Source organism: Symsagittifera roscoffensis, chromosome 4 (assembly GCF_963678635.1).
Source record: "Symsagittifera roscoffensis chromosome 4, txSymRosc1.1, whole genome shotgun sequence".
Classification (NCBI taxonomy): Eukaryota; Metazoa; Xenacoelomorpha; order Acoela; family Convolutidae; genus Symsagittifera; species Symsagittifera roscoffensis.
In genome coordinates this window covers 22,273,321-22,292,748 of record NC_087065.1, presented here as the reverse complement: position 1 = coordinate 22,292,748, position 19,428 = coordinate 22,273,321, and the positions used below count along the sequence as shown (strand labels likewise).

Genomic DNA, 19,428 nt, shown 5'->3' with positions numbered 1-19,428 from the left:
AGAGAATTTAGTATCAATGTGAAATAAGAGATCAGATTGAGCTGCCTGAAATAAATGATGATGTGAACTACAGCTGTTCTTAACCCACAGTCTAAGTTTTTCAACTGAAAGGATCAATAAATCTGATAAGAAATGGTTTTTACAGGTATTTGGGAGTTGCTGTCGAAATACAAGGAAGGCAGAACCATCATTCTCTCCACCCATCACATGGACGAAGCCGATGTCCTCGGAGACCGAATCGCCATAATAGCCAACGGAAAGCTCCAGTGCTCTGGATCTTCTCTATTTCTTCGTAGACATTTTGGAGACGGATATCTGCTCACAATCGCCAAGAAACAAATTGAGAAAACTGATGATGCGGAACATTCGAACTCTGCCATTGACTCAATTCGAATTGATAAAGACATCGAGAATTTCGTCACCGCAAATTTTTCAGGAGCTTCAATCTTGAAGAGCATCGGCCAAGAACTCACGTTTGTCCTCCCATATTCAGGGCTAGAAAGTGGCTCTTTTAATATATTGTTTGAAAAGTTGGAGAAAGACGCCACTAAGCTTGAGATTTCGGACTATGGACTATCGGATACGAGCTTAGAGGAGATTTTCATTAAAGTCGCTGATCAGGCACCGGAACATGCTGGTGATGGCGGTGATGGAGTTGTTCCGACGGTCCGCACATCTTTCCGGAAGAGCAGGAAACCTTTGACAAACGAACAAGCTGAGAATAAAGGTCTGGTAAATGGTGACTTTACAGATAATGATACTGACAATGACTTAGACAATGACACTGATCTAGATCAAGTCAAATTCAAGCAACCAAATTCAATCGGCACAGGCTGTATGAACGGTAATGCTGATGAAGCCGTGGTTCGTTTTAAGCAAGCTGATAGAGTCGAAGCTAAAGACTTTGCTCAACTGAATGTCCCGAAAGTCCAAGGAGCCAAACTCCTATGGCTTCAATTTCGAGCCCTTTATACAAAGCGATTCCACCATCTTCGCAAGGACAAGAAAGCGTTCTTGACACAAATTTTACTCCCTGCAGGTTTTGTGTTCTTGGCTATGTTTTCCAGCATGCTAGCACCTGATTCGGTAGATCAGCCAAGTTTGGAATTGCAACCTTGGATTTACGGAGATAATCACTGGATGTTTTATAGTGATTCTTCTGGCAATGACGATCACGTAAAAAGAGCAATAAGCGAGTTCCTGTCTAAACGGCCTCATCACTCGACTCGATGCGTGAAAGGGTATGAAATTGACGAGCACCCTTGCTATCCGACTATTGAGGCCGCGTCTTTTTCGTCTGAAGTTTCCAGCTCAATTTTGAACTCATTTAACCCTGATTCCGAGAGTCCTTCGCCACAGTGCAGCTGCAAAACAGGTCACAGCGTATGTCCAGCATTTGCTGGAGGACCGCAGCCAGCTGAAAAACAATTAGCAACAACTGATAAACTTCAGGATTTGACCGATAGAAATATATCAGATTATCTTGTGAAAACAAGATTGGAGTACAGACTGCAAAGGTTCTACGGGTTTGAATTCGAAGGAGCGGAATCAGATTTCAACTTGACTCAGACTCAAATTCTAAACACTGTTGACTCAATTTACAATCTGCTTGACAGTCAGGGATTCTTTGAAGGTATTAATAATACGTACAATAGTGGACTGTCATGGAAGTACGTCATGGACGAGCTGAGAGATCTGATCAATGCTTCGGTAGCTCCTAACAATGTCAAAGTATGGTGGAACAACAAAGCACATCATGGCATGTTGAGCTCGGTGAATGCTATGCACAATGTATTGTTAAGGAGTTCACTTCCGGACAGTGTATCGCCGAATGATAAGGCGAGGTATGGGATCACAGCTTACTCTCATCCGTGGTCACTCACCAAAGATCAACTGCAAGAGGAGGTATGTCTCATCGAAAATTTCGGTACACGTCATATTTTAATTTTTAAAAACCCGAGCCGTGGCTCAATCATAATATCCCCTATCATGGCCTCAGGACTGCAATCTGGCTTCAATCTACGATTTTGTAAATAGAGAGGATTCATTCTGAAGTCTTAAATTTTATCTTTCAATTATTATATTTTATGTTTTAGGTGCTGAGAAGAAGTGGTCGAGACATAGTTGTTGGAATCTGTGTAATTTTCGCTATGAGTTTCGTTCCAGCTAGTTTTATACTGTACCTCATAGACGAACGTGTCTCAAAGTCGAAACATCTCCAATATGTCAGTGGTGTCAACCCTGGAATCTTCTGGCTGTCAACAGCTGCCTGGGATTTCACAAACTACTTGGTCCCCGCGCTTCTATGCATACTGATTTTCCTGGTGTTCCAAGCCGAAGCGTACGTTAGCAGTAACAATCTACCCTGTCTCATTCTACTGTTGATTCTATATGGCGTCAGTGTGACTCCATTAATGTACCCTGCTTGTTACATATTCGGGATCCCAAGTACTGCGTACGTTCTGCTAACTGGCATCAATGCTTTCATCGGCATAAACGCAACAGTTGCCACTTACATTCTAGACTTCTTTCCCAGCGATGAGGATCTAAATCTGTGGAACTCAGTTTTGAAGAAAGTGTTCCTCATTTTCCCTCAGTTTTGTCTGGGACGTGGTCTGTTCGAAATGGCACTGAATCAGATTCTAGCGGATCAGTTGGGACAATTCGGAGAATATGAGTTCCAGAGTCCTCTGAATTTTGATATAGCGGGAAAGCATATTTTTGCAATGGCAGTGCAGTCGGTTGGATTTTTCATGCTGGTGTTGCTGATTGAACCGGTATCCTGGCTGATCATAAATCTGTTGGCGGTGGATAGGAAGCCTTCGTCTGTAGACGTAGAGTACGAAGAGGATGTGAATAGTGAAAGAAGCAGAGTTCTATCGGGTAAGTTTCTGCTTTTCTGATAAAATTTTCGAAGATTTAAAATAAAGAACATTTTATTCATTCAAATTGTTAGGTTGCCGACGCCATGAAATTGGCTAATATTTATTACCCTTGTGATAAGCAAGGATGTTGCAATCGGGTACTTACTAGACTTTTTTCCCGTAAACAACTTTGCTTACAGGATGACTGAAATTTGGCCAGCTCCATTTATATTCATGTCTGCGATTTGAACGCTGGTTCTATTTACCCTTGCGATTAGCAAGGGTGTTGTCAAAACTTGTTTTTTTTTGTTGGTCGTAAATTTGCCCACTGCGATTTCAGTATATCATTTTTTTGTTTTTGTTTTATGTTTATTCGGCATAAGAGTCTTCCGCTGATAATATATCGGCTAACAAGCGTCCTTTTGAATCGTTTCAGGAGCAATAAGGTTTTATTCAAATGTTTTGAAGGGGGACTTTTTGGAGTGTTGAGTTAAATAATAAAAAAAATCTCGGCGCAACTTGTGTCTGCTCAAGTATCGTCTGCTTTGTTACTACTTTGCAAGTTTGCTATGCTTATCTAACATTCAATTGTCTTACCTTGTGGCATATTTTCTTGAAAGGATTTTTTTTTCAAAACAAAATCAAGACAAAAGTAGAAGAATTATTGATATATTAATTTTTTTCGATATTTTTTCAAAAAAGTTTGAATTTTTTTCTACCGCTTTCATCTTTATTTCTATCGGTTAGTTTGTCACTAGTTTGTCATTTATATGTTGTTTCGCAATTAGTGCGAAGATTTGCTTCGCCTCTCTTTGTAAACTTTTTAAAGGTGCAATTATTTGAGTTCCAAGATTCCGGATTTTTTTTTGCAACTTTTTTAGATAGTTTTTTGAAGTATTTTTTTTCGAAACGTCGGTTCATCTGCTAGACGTCATAATCATTCTTTTGTATCGCAAGTTGTGCTAAGCTCTGCGTAAATGCATGTATTTAAATTTGACTGGTCGAACGGAGTGGTCTAACATTGAACAATTTTTGTCAGAAATCTTTGAGAAACTGACCTTGCTTTTTTGAAATCTTGATAACTTCCAAGCCCCATTACTTGGTCGAGTAGTATTTCTTAGGCATTTGATTGGATTCCCGATTGGATTTTTTGTGCTCACCTCTGGATTGCACAAAATGCTTAAAATCTTTAGAATTTATAGTTCAATTTCATGTCAACAATTTTTTTCTCGGCTTTTTTGTTTTTTTATTTTCTTTTTTTTTCGGCTTGATAATTTTCGGCCTATATAATATCGGCTTATTGGCCTCATATTGCGTCTTTCGACGAGCGAAAAAAGTTCGTGTGTGCGTGTCTTTGCTTTGAGGGTGAGGGCGACTTAATAACTTTTTATAAGTCTTGTGATTTTTTGCGGCTCAGTGGGTTTGTGACAAGGTGTTTTCGGCGTTGTTACCGCTGGGTACATTATCTTCCGATGCTAATTTCACATTCTATTGTCCTGGCATGTGTTTGTTTCGAAGCTAAGTCTTATTCATTTTGATAGATCTAGTTTTTTCGACATTTTCGATTTTTTTTTTTCGATGTTCTTACTTGTTGTGTATCGCAAGTGGTGCGAAGCTCAGCTTCGCCTGTGCTAAATATTTTGTTCGACGTGTCTCATTTTTATTCGCTCACTTGCAATGCTGTGATTATGTTGTATCGCAAGTGTTGGAAAGCTCCGCTGCCCCCCCCCCCCCCCCCCCCCCCTCCCCCCGTGCTGAACTTGAAAGAAACAGTTTCCTCTAAAAGTAAATGTATATTGAAGCAACCATTGGTTCATTTTATTTCTCTAGGTGCTAGTGACAATGACCCAGTTGTGGTGAAGCGACTGAGGAAGAAGTATGGACGGAAGTTTGTGGCAGTGAAGGACCTCTGCTTTTCAGTGCCCCCAGGAGAGTGCTTCGGACTACTTGGGGTCAACGGGGCAGGAAAGACTACCACGTTCAACATTCTCACAGGTTAGAAAGGCTTAAGCTTGATGAGATGCGGGTCAAAAACAGATGATAATTTTCAAGTTTTTATAAATCAAATGATTTATTTGTTAGCAAAAGCCCTCTGCTGTATTAGACATTTTGTAATGATAAAATATCTTGTATTGCATGAAGTGAGCTCTAAATTAGGAGCTTATTCCATTGGCTCTTGAAAAAGTGGATAAAAACTGAGGGCTCAAAAAAAATAATGCAAAGATCGTAAATCAGCAGATGCTAATTTTTAGGAGATGACATTGCAAGCAGCGGTGTAGCCATAATTGGGGGCCACGACATTGGCACGGAACTAAACAGTGCCCGGAAGAAGGTTGGATTCTGCCCACAATTCGACGCACTAGACCCACTTCTCACAGTGCGGGAACACGTTGCACTCTATGCTAGGCTCCGCGGCATCCAGAACCAAGACGTGGCCCAAGTGGCTGATGGTTGCATTGTGAAAATGGGGCTGAGTAAGTACAGGAATAAGCAATGTGGAACTCTGAGTGGGGGAAATAAGAGGAAGTTGTCGACTGCAATTGCTCTTGTAGGGGATCCGCTGATAATATTCTTGGATGAACCGACTAGCGGAATGGATCCAAAAGCTAGACGGTAAGTTGCATCTATGTTCCTCTCTGAACCTCTCAAACGGTTAATATAGATTGAACAAATTTTACAGCAAATAATTGTAACAACTTTGTTAAACTTCGTGAGCTTTAATCTACTGCAACTCTGCAAACTTGTCATGTCACAACTTAACTTTGAAATACCACCACTTAAGCTTGAATTGCAGATTCAGATAAGGTTTTGCTTAGCTCAGTGAAAACCACCTCTTGAAATTTTGAATGATTAACTAGACTTTTTTTACCGCAAACATTTTTTGTTACATATTGAACGTGCTTTTTTAGTGAACTTGAACAATTTCTAGCATCCTTTGCAATTGGTCTTGAGGTAATGCGGTTACCTTCTTTATTCTGGGGTCCTTTTATTGTTTTCAGTATGTATGAAATCGAAAAAAAAACGAGAAAACCTTGCATTGACCGCCTCTTGTTTATCTGCTTATATTGTATCAGCTTAGTTGCCATATCACAGATTTTTCTTATAAGCATTTTTCTCTGTGGTTGCAAGTATTTTTTGATTTAATCCTGTAATTTCTTACCCCTGACTTAGTTTTTTCCTTTTTTTTGCTTAAGGGCTTTATTCGAGCCTTGTTTCGGCTTGTTTTCTTGGCTAAGTCAACTTATTTTGTGACGGTTGAAAAGCAAAAATTGAGGATGTTAATAAATAGTAATTCAGGTCGGTTGTGTTGCAAAAGTTCAAAGTTTTGAAATTTAATCGCTTAAATTTTTTTTTTATAAGGAAAATTTCTGAAGGCATTTTTTTGTTTTCGGTTTAAGGAGCGTCTACCCACGAATTTTGGGACTTGTAGCCCCTCGGTTAATACCCAACGCTTGTTTAATTCTGGTAGTGTTATTTCTCGATTGTTGGTCTGAATTCGATTTTTTCAAACAAAACTTCAGTTTGAAGTATTTTTACCCTTGCGATAAGCGAGAGTTTTGCAATCGGGTACTTGACTTTTTTTCCCTTAAACAACTTTGTCCACAGAATGACTAAAATTAGGTCATCTTCAAATGCATCTCTATTTGTACCCAAGATGGTGATTCAAAAGCTGGCTTCAATGACGGAAGTGATATTAGTTTTACAGCTGAAAAAGATTTTTAGATGTAAGTTGATTTTTTTGTCGGCTTCATTGATTTCGACCCAATTTTTGTCGGCTTACTTGCCGGGTAATAAGTTCTGTATTTTTGGTAGATTTTTTGATATTTTTTCATTTTCATAAGGGCAAATATAATTCATGGTTTTCTGGTTTTCATAGGCGCCAAAATTTTCTGTTAGAAATAAAACTTTTTTGAATTTTTCTGCTAGAATTTTTTGCAAATAACTATTCAGCTTTTTTCGTATTCATATTTTCCGATTTTTTTTTTCTAAATATGAGTAAAACTAGTTTTATTTTATTTAGTTAGGTTGCGTTTTAGGTTTAGGTTGGTGCGTTTTAGATCTAAATCGATTTAGAAAAAACCTTGAAAAAATTTAAAATTTCTAGATTTTTTTTGCAAAGTTGGCTCAATTTTTTTGTCTACAGAGGAATGTTGCGGGGAAGATCTGCCCGAGTTCCAGGAGTGTGGTTTTTTCTGGCCGAAATTTTTGAAAAATGTTTGTTTTTTGTTTTCTTCTTTGGCGTTTTTTCTGTTGTTGTAATTTAGCTCTCTTACCGTTGCGTATAAATTTCATAACTGATAATTCTTGATGTAATTGCGTTTTTTTTTCACAGGATTTGAGAGTTTTTTTCAGATTGTTTGTTATTTTTTGTGGCAATTGTTTGTAATTTATGTATTCATGTTTTGATATTTTGTTTTTCGTTTTTTTTTTCATTTTGATGTTATACTATAGCGGATAGGGCCTTTATCCCCGACTGTTCTGGTTAGATATGCAGGTTGTTTTGTTACAAGATTTAATGAACCGTTTTTGAGTGTATGTAGGAATTATCGTATCTCAATTTTTTGACCGAAATGTTTTATCGTTTTCATCTATTGGTTATCAGAAAGAATTGGATGGAGTTAAACCCAAATCCTTGTTTTGTTTTGAAGGTAATTGACTTCTATAACAATTGCAATAATTTTTTTCAGAATTTTGAGCCTACGATTTCTTCAACAAAATTCATTAATGTTTTTCAATTTTTGTTTTAAACACATTATCTTTTGATTTTTGGAGTTTTCTTGTGTACCGCAAGTGGTGCGAAGCTCAGCTTCGCCTCTGTGTTTTTCTGTCTCTTTTGCTGTCGGTAGTTTTCAATGCGCCGCTTGCATTGTATCACAAGTAATCCAAAGCTCCGCTTAGCCTCTGTGTCGAGAAAGTTTCGTTTAGTCGCTGTGTTGACGGAACTTTGCTTTGAGAGTGCAAACCACCTCTCGAACTCTTGAATGATGATTGATAAAACTTCGCTTTGAGCACAGTGAAGACAACTCCTTGAAATCTTGAATGATCTTCAATAAAATTTCGCTTTGCTGACACTTAATGATGTTTGATATAACTTCGTTTTGCAAATACTAAAAACCACCACTGAATGCTTTTTAATTGAACTTTGATTTGGACACACTAAAAATCACCAATCGATCTTGCGAATGATGTTTGATAAACCTCGCTTGTGCACTCGAACTCTTGAACGATGTTTGTTAAAACCTCGCATTCCACGCAGTGACCTCTCGTATATACTAAAATAGAAACTTGATGTACAGCCAATCTCAAACTCTTTCAGTCAAATGTGACGTTACATATAGTGGTGTCATTTTAAACTGCGCAGCTGAAAGTTTTTGAGATTGATAGATAGTTTGTTTAATTCAGAAGAGTTAATAACCTGATATACATTTAATTATTGCAAAAGACACGTTTTTCTTCTTGCTAAAATTCACTTCTAAAAACGAAAATAACTGTTAGGCCGGACCGTTCCAGTCGTTCATTAAAACAATGTTTGATAATTTTTTAGCCATGTCCTTAATTTGAATACGCTAGTCCTGATTTTGAAAACGTCTAAATGGAAAATTTGAGAAGCTAACAATTTCCTGCAAACTGGATTGTATTTTGAACCTGTAAGTTCGCTGCGAGATGGAATACTCTCGTTTTAGAGCAATGATTTTTCAAAAAAATATATATATTTTGAAATTACTGTTTCAGGTATCTTTGGCAATGCATCCACGATGCAATATCGGAAGGCCGATCAGTAGTTCTCACTTCACACTCCATGGAAGAGTGTGATAGAATTGATAATTTTTTAGCCATGTCCTTAATTTGAATACGCTAGTCCTGATTTTGAAAACGTCTAAATGGAAAATTTGAGAAGCTAACAATTTCCTGCAAACTGGATTGTATTTTGAACCTGTAAGTTCGCTGCGAGATGGAATACTCTCGTTTTAGAGCAATGATTTTTCAAAAAAATATATATATTTTGAAATTACTGTTTCAGGTATCTTTGGCAATGCATCCACGATGCAATATCGGAAGGCCGATCAGTAGTTCTCACTTCACACTCCATGGAAGAGTGTGAAGCGCTTTGCACAAGACTGGCCATAATGGTCAACGGCCAATTCAAATGTCTCGGCACATCACAACACATTAAAACAAAATATGGAGACGGTTATGTCATTCAGTTGAAGATGCCGAATGGATGCTGTGAACAAGTCGAAGAGTTTTTCTGTTCACACTTTCCAACCGCGAAAATTATGGAAAAACTGCCGACACTGGTAGTTTTCCAACTGGGCCAAATGGAGGCAAAGTTGGGAGACTTGTTCAGAGTGATAGAAAAAGGAAAGAAAACCAAGATTCAAATCCCAGTCTACACCGGAAGACGTGAACTTCAAATGCTGCAGTGTGAACTAATCGAAGACTACTCCGTCAGTCAAACTACTTTGGATCAAGTGTTTATCAACTTCGCCAAAAACCAGTCGGATATTGTTCCTCTTGGCAACCAAGTTTCAGCAGATAATAACGAAAGCTTCGAAATATCTCTAACTAAACCAAGATTGGCTGCTCAAGGAGGAAGTATGCCAAGTTTGATCACAGACGTGGAAGCTAATGCGCGAAGTTCGAACCATAACACACCACAAGCTAAGAAGTATCTGGTCAGCTCGCCAATTCCAGCCAATGATGTGGAAGCTCAACTGAATGATACTTTTCAAGAAAGCCAGATCTTGTTGCCGGAGTATCAAGTAGTCGATACCCCTGCAAGTGTGAGTATAGCGGACAATTCTGCCACTGCTCAAAAACCACCCGCAGTGATAGTTTCGCAAGTAATGCCACTGGCACCAACTGCAGATGTACCAGGAGAAAAGCAGGTCAAAACTGAGGAAATCAAAGATGACGTTAAGGATCACGCTATAGATGAGAAGGATGAGCCGAAATCAACGACTGTGGCAGGAGGCGCCGCAAATGTAAGTGATAATTTGTTCGATTTTAATCAACCAGCCCGCAGGCCTAACCCGGAGGTTGTTTAATTAAGTTGACAAGAGCGCTTATAACCAGCCCTCATTTGCTATGAGTAACTTGCAAGAATATTTCTATGCTATCATGTTAACGAATTGTTTTATGTATTACTTGAATTATTGAGATAATGTTTTAAAGGTAAATTATGCCTTTGGCCTTACATTAGTTGATGGGCAATTAGTTTTAAAAACTTGAAACTTTCTAGCGTCTGTAAAGTGATGATTTTGGAAAAAAAATCTACTTAATGAATTGTAGATAAGAAAAAAGCCGAAAATGAAAATTCTAACGTCTTTTTTGAGTAGGTTTCGCAAGATCTAATTTCTAACTTGTTGTTCCGACCACCTAAATAATTATTTTTCACTTATATAGGTCTTGATGATTTTTTGTTTGTTTTTCAGGAAAGTCTTAAGATGCTCTAATAACAACTGATATGCTTTTATACGTAATAATGCAATTATGAATGCACTTAGTTATATATGCACTTTTTGAGTTCAATTTAAGTTTATTTCCTGAATGATAGGTAAGTGCGCTCGCCGATTACAAAAGAGAAAATGGCTCGAACAAACGTGAAGGACTTAGAGATTCGAAAGTGGATTTTAATTTACCTGCGGAGCAAAAAATTTACTAGCCAGTTTTAAGAATAATGCACGTGCTGATTATCTTAATAAGTCTTTTTCTTATAGGAAAAGTTTTCAAATATGTTCACGCAGTTTTGATTTTTCGCGGTTTGACTCTTGAATTCTTTTCAACTTCAGTTTATTTCCTTTGTTAAAAGGCAGGCAAACTTCACTATCGAAAAGCAAAAGTATAAAGGGCACCAAAAATTGGGTTAATTTCATCAAAAATGTACTAAGCATAAATTATTCAAAAAATTCAAAGAGCTTTAAGGGCAATTATTTTTTTTGTTAAAATTCGAAAGTTGAAGTTTTCAAAAAACATATTTTCTTCTGTTTTCTTGCGTTTATTACTCTTTTTCAACATAGTACTTACAGTTGGCTATGTTCTTAAACTAGGTTATCAGAAAAATTACTCAAAATCTTAAAATGTTCTTGAAATTCGAAGAGTTTTAACTCTTTTCCGAAAGTTGAAGGAGAAGCAAAAACTTTTAAGTGTTTTTTTTTGTTTCCTTGTTCTTTTACATTTTCCAAGCTTCTGTTGGCTATGCTTAATCTGGTGCCGTGTATATTAATAGCTGGCTTTTTTTCAGCTTGTTGTTTAACTGAGAGCATTTATATTAATGAGTTTACGTTTTTAATTGTGAAGTCGCTGATTTCTGTTTAAATTTCTGGGTTCAGTTTTTCTGGGCAAATAAGAGGATTAAAATGCGGGTTTAATTAGAAAAAAGTAGATTGCTTTCATTACTGCGCATGTGATTCGATGGTAAGTGTTATTTGGTTCGAATCTCGGCGGTACAATGTAAAATTTATTTTTTATTCTCTAACTTTCAGAGCTCCATTAATGTTTTTTTGTTTGTTTGCGAAATCAAACTTCACCTTTGTCTTGTTTTTACTTAATGTTTTACACTTAATGTCTTTTTCTTCGTGCTTTTGTCATATCAAAGACGCAAATTTTCTTGCATTTTTATTTTGTTTCTGGGTACTACTTAGCTATATTCAATTTAATAAAAAACCTTCATTTGCTGCTTGCTTTATCAGTATTGCTTGTAATGAAGTGTGAAAATGAGTGACATAAGGTTTGCTTGGTGCTATAACGAAACTCAAGTTTTAAAGAAAAAAAAATCGAACATAAAATCAGCTTTTTCGAACTGCTTTTTAGCTGTGTTTGTTTTAAGCATTTTTGTGTCCGTATTGCCAGAGACAGTCGTTTTTGTTAATGAGGGACATCCAATGAAATTTTGGGAGACTCGGAAAATCTCCCCACTCTGCAGATGAAGGGCAGGATTTTCTCCGGGTGTTCTTGAAACCAGGACAGATCTGGATTTTGACCCAGGGTTTCAGTTCTTTCTTCTACCCAGAACGGACAGGAAATCAGGAAGTGTTCTGTGTCTTCAGGGGCCTGGTTGCAGTAGTTGCAGGTCTCGTTCTCGGCTCTCCCGTGCCGATGGGCTACAGACTGCAGTTTGTAGACTGCAGCCAAGGAGCCATTTTTAGCCTCAGTTGGTGAAGGATTTTTTCTTGTCTTGATCGGTTTCTGTCGAACTTGAGGGTATTCCCGTTGGTCGCTTTTTGGTGGGTTGAGTCGGTAGGCGTGTTGTTTATGTAGTTTTCTAAGGTTCTTGCTTCATTCCCTTCTCGCAGATGGTGTGTGAGGCAGGCTCCCTGGGGGATTTGCTCGAATCTCTTGCTACAGACGGTTCTCCTTTCTATTTTGAAGCAGGTGTCTGCTTTTCTTTAAGTTAGGCAGATTCCATCGCTTGTAAGTACCAGACTCACTTTAATGTATGACCAACTGCAGTGCATCATGGATCAATTTAGAGTTGTCGAAAGCTAGTTAATTTGGCTCCTGAGAAGAAAATCCAAGATTGTTACCAAAAAATAAGCAATGCACCTGTAATTTTTGACCAATGTATTATCATACTGAAACCAGTTTGTGTACTGACAAAAAGAAGCTAAGATCCGGATCTGACCATTCACGAACAGTTGAAGATGTTGCTTGAAGTTATCACGCAGTTTTTAGTATGTATACGCCGTGTTGTTGAGCTGACGCCAAAAAGTACTGTACGAAACTGTACTCAAAGCACACGGACAAATCTACTATTTTCCGTCCAGCACCCGATCTTGAAATAGTCTATTCCACAAATGTGGAGATTGTGCGCGAGTGTCTGGATGACATGGAAGAATACGCACAGAAGGAGTTATTTGAAGTCTGGTCCGGATATTATGCGTACTTCATAAAGCAAGTTCTGATCAGGTTTCCAGCGTTTCTTACATCTTCAGTAACTCGCGGTATTTATCTGATCTAAGTTCCTGTTTGATTTATTAAACAGGTATTATAAAAACGTTTTTTTTTTCAGATGAGATCTGGTTTTTTTTTTTTTTTTTTTTTAGACGCTTTTTCGAAAAATTCGCTTTCCCAAAAAACTACCCGTCAGATTCTCATAAAAGTGGTACCAATGGATTCAGTAGCGTTTCACCTACCTGCCTGCATGAAATGTAGGGCAATTTTTACCCTACCCCACCCCCTACGGTCTTAGAAAAGCTTCACAACTCGGTACTTTTTTCACTTTTTGCCCATTTTTTCGGAAATTTTCGATTTCCTCAAAAACTACCCGTCCAGATTTGGGATTAAGGGTTTAATCGATAAACCAGGTTGTAGGAAACTCCCATGCACAAGCGGCTGGTCCCTAATTTGCTTAGGGGAAGAGCTATAGACTTAGGAAAAGTCACTTTTTTGATTTTTTTGCCTATTTTTTCGGAAATTATCGATTTCCTCAAAAACTACCCATCCAGATTTGGAATTAAGGGTTTAATCGATAGACCAGGTTGTAGGAAACTCCCTCCTCGCACAAGCGGCTGGTCCTTAACTTGCCTAGGGGAAGAGCTATAGACTTAGGAAAAGTCACTTTTTTGGCCTTTTTTCAAATCTTTCCGATTTCCTCAAAAACTACCCGTCCAGATTTGGGATTAAGGGTTTAATCGATAGACCAGGTTGTGGGAACCCCCCCCCCTACACAAACGGCTCGTCCCTAATTTGTCTAGGATAAGAGCTATACACTTAGGAATAGTCAATTTTTCGGTTTTTAGGCCATTTTTTCAAACTTCTTCGATTTCAAAAACTACCCATCCAGATTTGGGATTAAGGGTTTAATCGATAGACCAGGTTGTAGGAAACTCCCCTGCCCAAGCGGCTGGTCCTTAATTTGTCTCGGGGAAGAGCTGTACACTTAGGAAAAGTTTTTTTAAAAGTTTTTTGGCATTGGAACAAAGATTCAATATACTTATTGTGTGTATTTTTTAGACAATGGAATCCGCTATGCTTACGTTTTCTCGCTTTTGCTTGGTGCTATTGGCTTTGTGTTGAGTTTTTTTGTATGGTTCGAAGAAGTCCAACGAGAAGTTGCACGAGTTACGCTAGTTCTCTTTAATCAGGTCGGTTTGTTCCAGAACGTTTTTGTGATGTCAGTTATAGTCAACATATTAGTCATATTTGCAATGCACACAATTACCCTGCTACATTAGTTTACAAAACTCATCCGAAATCAATCTGCGATTTCGCTAACCTTACACCCCCCACCCACATTTTTTCAAACTCGTTTTTTCAATAAAACAAAAAGCGCTAGCAGTAGTATGCATATAGTGCGTTAGGATCGGGGGGGGGGGGGGGGGTTGTCATACATGGATGACCATTAGGTATAAATCATAATGGTCACCATGTATTAAATGATCAGCAATGGTCACCATGTAATAATCCTAATTGTCACCATGTATAATTTTATACCTAATAGTCCTCATGTAAAACTTCGGTATATTATTGAGTATTCCCACTGAACGTTGTGGTTACATGTTTGGTGCGGGAAAGGATTTGCCAAATCTTCGTTCTGAAACCAGCTGGAGTGTTTAACTGCGCTATAGACTGTTTGCTCAATTCTTCTTACAACTTTGATTCAAACTCAAATTACATACAAATACATACAAAAGTATGCTAAAGACACTATCGCTTAAATGAAATTGTTTATATCCCAGATTAATCGAGTTCCAAAGCTGAACAAAATCTCGCACTTAAATACACACTAAACACGGAATAGCGGTAGGTCAAATTTTATGTACAGACAATTCTCATATTAAATAACTGAATTTTATTTACTATACAAAAGTTAATTTGGTGTTTTTTTGTGTTTTAATCTATTCGTCGATTTTTTGACCGTGGTTCTTCTACTTCAACTGCTTCATAATCGAAAAACGAATCGTTGAAGAATGTCGACTCGTCCTCATTGGCCTCCACTCGTCGGAAGTATTGGCCTCCAGATCCGCGATATCCCCGCTATCAATATCACTGTCGTTGGTTTCTGCTGCCCGAATCAGACCGGGGTCTGGAGTTTGCCAACTGCTATTGACCTGTTCCATCAGTTGTCGAAGCGAGCGATGTGGTTGTGTGTTCTCAACAGCAAAACTATCCTCAGAGTATTCATCATCAATTTCCGGATGGTCCCAATCAACGTTTTGAGTGTTAGCGAATTCTTCAGACACCCCATCTAGGAAATCGTCACAATCCCACGAAACTGGCTGTTGACGATCTTCAAAAAAAGGCATCCATTTTTCCAAATCGTCATCGTCAGTTGGGTCAGAATTAACAGCGGCTGTGTTGTCATCACTATCATCAATGCCAATCACAGTTTGACCCACGATGTTTTTGTGACCGTAGGGAAGAGTCTGCTGACCATCATCGAGGATGTAGCGTTTGTCATCAAAAGCTGATAACGATGTTTTCGTCGAAGTCACTGTTTGCAGATTGTGTGACTCGGATGCGATTCGACTGTTTTCAGTTTTGAATAACGAGCCAGAGGTCAAGGTGTCTCGATATCGCTGATGACTCAACATCTTCTGAGCAGCTTTGGATACACCTTTCGCCGATAATTTTCTGCAGTCTAAAATTTTATTTATATGATTACTAATCAATTTTTTGATGATCACTAATGTGGGGTGGTAAAAAAACCAAATACGATGTTTTTTTTAAGAGCTACATCATGTTAACTTGAAGGCCAGGTGCAACAAAAAAAATACATGAAGGCCAGGTGTGACCTTAAAAATTAGTCATCAATAAAAAAAAAAACAATCGACCAACACAAAAAAAAAAAAAATCCCCGACAAAAAAATTTTTTTTAAAAAATTTTTTGCCTACAAAAAAAATTTTTTCAAAAAAATTTTCGCTCACAAAAAAAAATCGCCCACAAAAAAAAACCAAAAATTTTCAAAAAAATTATTTTTTTTTGGCCTAAAAAGTTTTTTCCAATTTTTTTTCAAAACAAAAAACACTTTTCGCCCGAAATTTTTTTTCGAACAAAAAAAAATTTTTTTTCCAAAAAAAAAAAAATTTCGCCCACAAAAAAAAATCGCCCACAAAAAAAACCAAAAATTTTCAAAAAAATTATTTTTTTTTGGCCTAAAAAGTTTTTTCCAATTTTTTTTCAAAACAAAAAACACTTTTCGCCCGAAATTTTTTTTCGAACAAAAAAAATTTTTTTTTCCAAAAAAAAAAAAAATTTCGCCCACAAAAAAAAAAATCGCCCACAAAAAAAAACCAAAAATTTTCAAAAAAATTATTTTTTTTGGCCTAAAAAGTTTTTTCCAATTTTTTTTTTTTGATAAAATTACACATTTTCGCCCACAAATGAAAATTGCCTTCCGAAAAAAAAAATCACAAAAAATCAAAATTTTTTGAAATTCGTGCTCACCAATAAGGCAAATAGAAATTAATTAATTACCTCTGGACAAAATGGAATAAAGCTTGGGTTTGAGGGATATAAACTCGGTTATAATGTCTCCTGGAAACTCATCCTTGAATTTTAAAAAAACAACCATGGGTGGTTCTTCGGGTAATTTGACAAGTCAAGTTCATTCAAAATATTCCTTTTTTCGGAAATTTCTCGGTATAAATCTTCACTTTTGACTTGGTACAGGAGACTGTCTGTATCAGAATACAATAGTTGACATTCGAAATTTGGTTTCATTATATCGTAATGAAATTTATACATGTGAAACTTTGCTAACTCAAGAACACTAGCTCCCACAATTGTTGGGACATGCAAAGCGGCATGATAATCTCTAACTATCCGAACAAGCATCCGTTTGCGCTTCGACTCGCATGTTTTCCCATAAGCACAATTGTTCAGTAGTTTGTACAAATCCTCCTCAAATTTATTTCTAGCTTGTTGTCGTTTAGTCGTGTTCAATGTGATGTATGGTTCTAACCATGCTTCTTGTTCAAACTTCAGCACACGGTGCACTTTTTTAACTTTAAGTCCCAACCTAACAAACAATTGCAATAGTTTGTAATGAATTGTATAGTTTGACTTGTCATGCAGCGTCTGCAGTAAGTTTTTGGTCTTTCCAATTGAACGTCTTGCAATGTCTTGATTTTTCATCTGCTCGAGTAAATTTGTTTGGTAGGGACTCAACCAATCCTGGGGTACACTTTCTTTAGTAGGAGCTAAAGGGTAATCTTGATGATCCTCATGCAGTTCTTCTGGATACTCGAGATCAACTTCCAATATAAATCCAATCAAAGAGTCTTCAGTCATGTTGAGGATTTGGTTCACAATCACCTCGTCTTCTATATGCTCTATTAGCTCAAAGTTACGCACCGGAAAAAGCGACTATGGAACACGGATGCAGTACCACCTCGCATCATATTCTCGACCATTTCGAGATGCCTGCGGTCTGATAAAAGCTGAACATTCGAGTCTTTGCAGATACGTTTGAAGGCGTCTCCAGCTAAGTTTGAAGCACTAAAATGGTGCGCGCAGTCCAGACCATAAGTTTGGTGACTAATTTGTCAAAATTCTTCAAAGACGCAAGCAAGAAGGAGTGTATCACACTTGAGATACAAGTTGTGATAATCCTCCAAGTTTTGACATTTGAACACTCTAAAAACTTTCCTTGCATGTTCCAGATCCGCTTGTGAAACTGCAACTTTTCCTCCATTCAAAACATCGGACCAATTTTGCAAAGGAGGCAATTCTTTTTCTGCAAATTTTTCTCTTCTGGTCATGTACGAATAAGGGTAGAAACCTTTTTGTCGTATCAGACACCGTTGCTCCTCCGTCTCGTTTGCAAAATACTTGTTCAAAATTGACATTTTTTCCGCTGGTAGATTATCAACCAATTTTTGCAGGGAAGAATTCAAAAGCTTGCATGAGTCAATAAATCTGAGGTATTCAAAAACTTTTTGCTCAGATCCGTTTTTCCTTGTTATAGTTTTAATTAGGACTCCAATGCTTAACGATATATATTTTTCGTCGGTGCTAGGTATAACACTCATTGTACTTGTTGGCTCGCATTCATGCAATGCGAGACAAATGTGGTGAAGGTCATAGTTCTGGATGTTATGTCCAATGACTGGGGTGAAATTTACAGTTCGTCTTGCGAGATTGCATTTTTCATGTGCCCATCCCAAAAAATTTCCAGAAAAATGGCAATGGTCAAGACATTTTTCGTGCTCATTGGTAAAATGTATACAGCAAATCCAACATGTTGATGTGTTTTCTTTGTTCAACGATTCTTGGCTTTCTAGAAATTGAGGAAACCGTCGCTTTTGATCATATATCTCTCTCGCTAATTGATGCAACTGATTGAGAAACTTTTTCATGCCTTGATCAGAGCTGTCATAGTCAAAGAAGTTGGGCTGTGAATTTCCGTGTTCAATTACAGCCAATGAATACCCACAAGCTTCGTGTTTTTGTACAACTCGGGTAGATGATCGCGATGGATTATCAGGACAAGAATCTACAGGTTTCAGAAATGATTCAAAATCAAAATAAATCACAAGTGGTACAAACCACAAGGCCTGGAGGTTTTTGAACTCGTATCTGTTGGTACCTTTTTCTGCTGAAGGCATGACTACTAGAGCAGGTTCATGATCCTTACAACACTGGATGTGTTGCTCGTGAGTTTCATCACTCCAACTAATGTGAAAGCAGTTTCTACATAAACGTGCAATTGGGCGATACTTACACCCTTTGATTTCGCAGATGAACTTTAACAAATCGATTATAAGTACATAGTGATGCTTTGCAGGCTCATACAAGAGAAGCAGGTCCATGTCAAATATTTCAGTTTGGGTGCTGTTATCTTGGTTTGGTCGTTTTGATATATACATAGGCAACAAATCTCCCTTGTGGTACTGGAACACATTTACCCGCACGTCGTTAAGTTGTTCAAATTTTCCAATTGAAGCGAAACTCATGGGTGAATCAAAATTACCTTGGGCTTTGTGTGCACTTTCAGCAGTGTATGTATCAGGTTGTGTCCGCGCAGCTGCTGGGTTCGCTTTTTGTTGATCAGTTAGAAGTAGGTCAACACCATGTTTCAGACTATAAGCAGCGGTAAAGCAAAGTTCGAAGCAATTATTATCTTCGTGATTTCTAATGTTTATCAAATTCTGGGACATTCGAATTCGAAAAGGCAAGTCAATATAAGATGACCCACGGATTGGTGAAAACTTTGCAAGTTTAACAAAAACTTGAATTACGTGTTGCAAAACCCAACCGCTTCCATAAGATGCAAAAGTCTCCAAAACTGCTTGCATTTTTTCGACCATTTCAAAAAACTCATCATCTTCTAATCCTAAGCTCATCACAGGTTTCATATCAGAGTTTGCATAAATGTCAATCCGCTCGTCGTGCTCAGTTTTACTAGAATCATTTATTACTTTAGGTTTTACCAAACCTAAATTAGCGCTGAACTGAACTTTTCTAGGTCCTTCTGCAACTCGATCGATTATAAGACTTTGAATTTCATCTTTTTTCTCTTGCATAAATTGCAAAAGGTCAATCGGCTGATTTTCATCCATGGGTTGGTTTCCGCCGATCACATACGTTTCAAGAACACCGAAAAAAGCAGACTCACTT

At 37.6% G+C, this 19,428-nt stretch overlaps 2 protein-coding genes across 2 annotated transcripts in view; one reads left to right on the top strand and one right to left on the bottom strand.

Annotated features, from left to right (window-relative positions):
- Nucleotides 1-19,428, bottom strand: part of LOC134844416 (UBX domain-containing protein 1-like) — a 583,758-nt gene that overhangs the window by 357,320 nt on the left and 207,010 nt on the right. The gene's annotated exons all lie outside the window — the stretch shown is intronic.
- Nucleotides 1-19,428, top strand: part of LOC134843532 (phospholipid-transporting ATPase ABCA1-like) — a 67,814-nt gene that overhangs the window by 16,115 nt on the left and 32,271 nt on the right. The window contains exons 5-9 of the mRNA XM_063859638.1: nucleotides 146-1,905; nucleotides 2,097-2,883; nucleotides 4,695-4,859; nucleotides 5,117-5,477; nucleotides 8,887-9,850. Coding sequence (XP_063715708.1) covers nucleotides 146-1,905; nucleotides 2,097-2,883; nucleotides 4,695-4,859; nucleotides 5,117-5,477; nucleotides 8,887-9,850 — 4,037 coding nt within the window. The remainder of the gene's footprint in view (nucleotides 1-145; nucleotides 1,906-2,096; nucleotides 2,884-4,694; nucleotides 4,860-5,116; nucleotides 5,478-8,886; nucleotides 9,851-19,428) is intronic.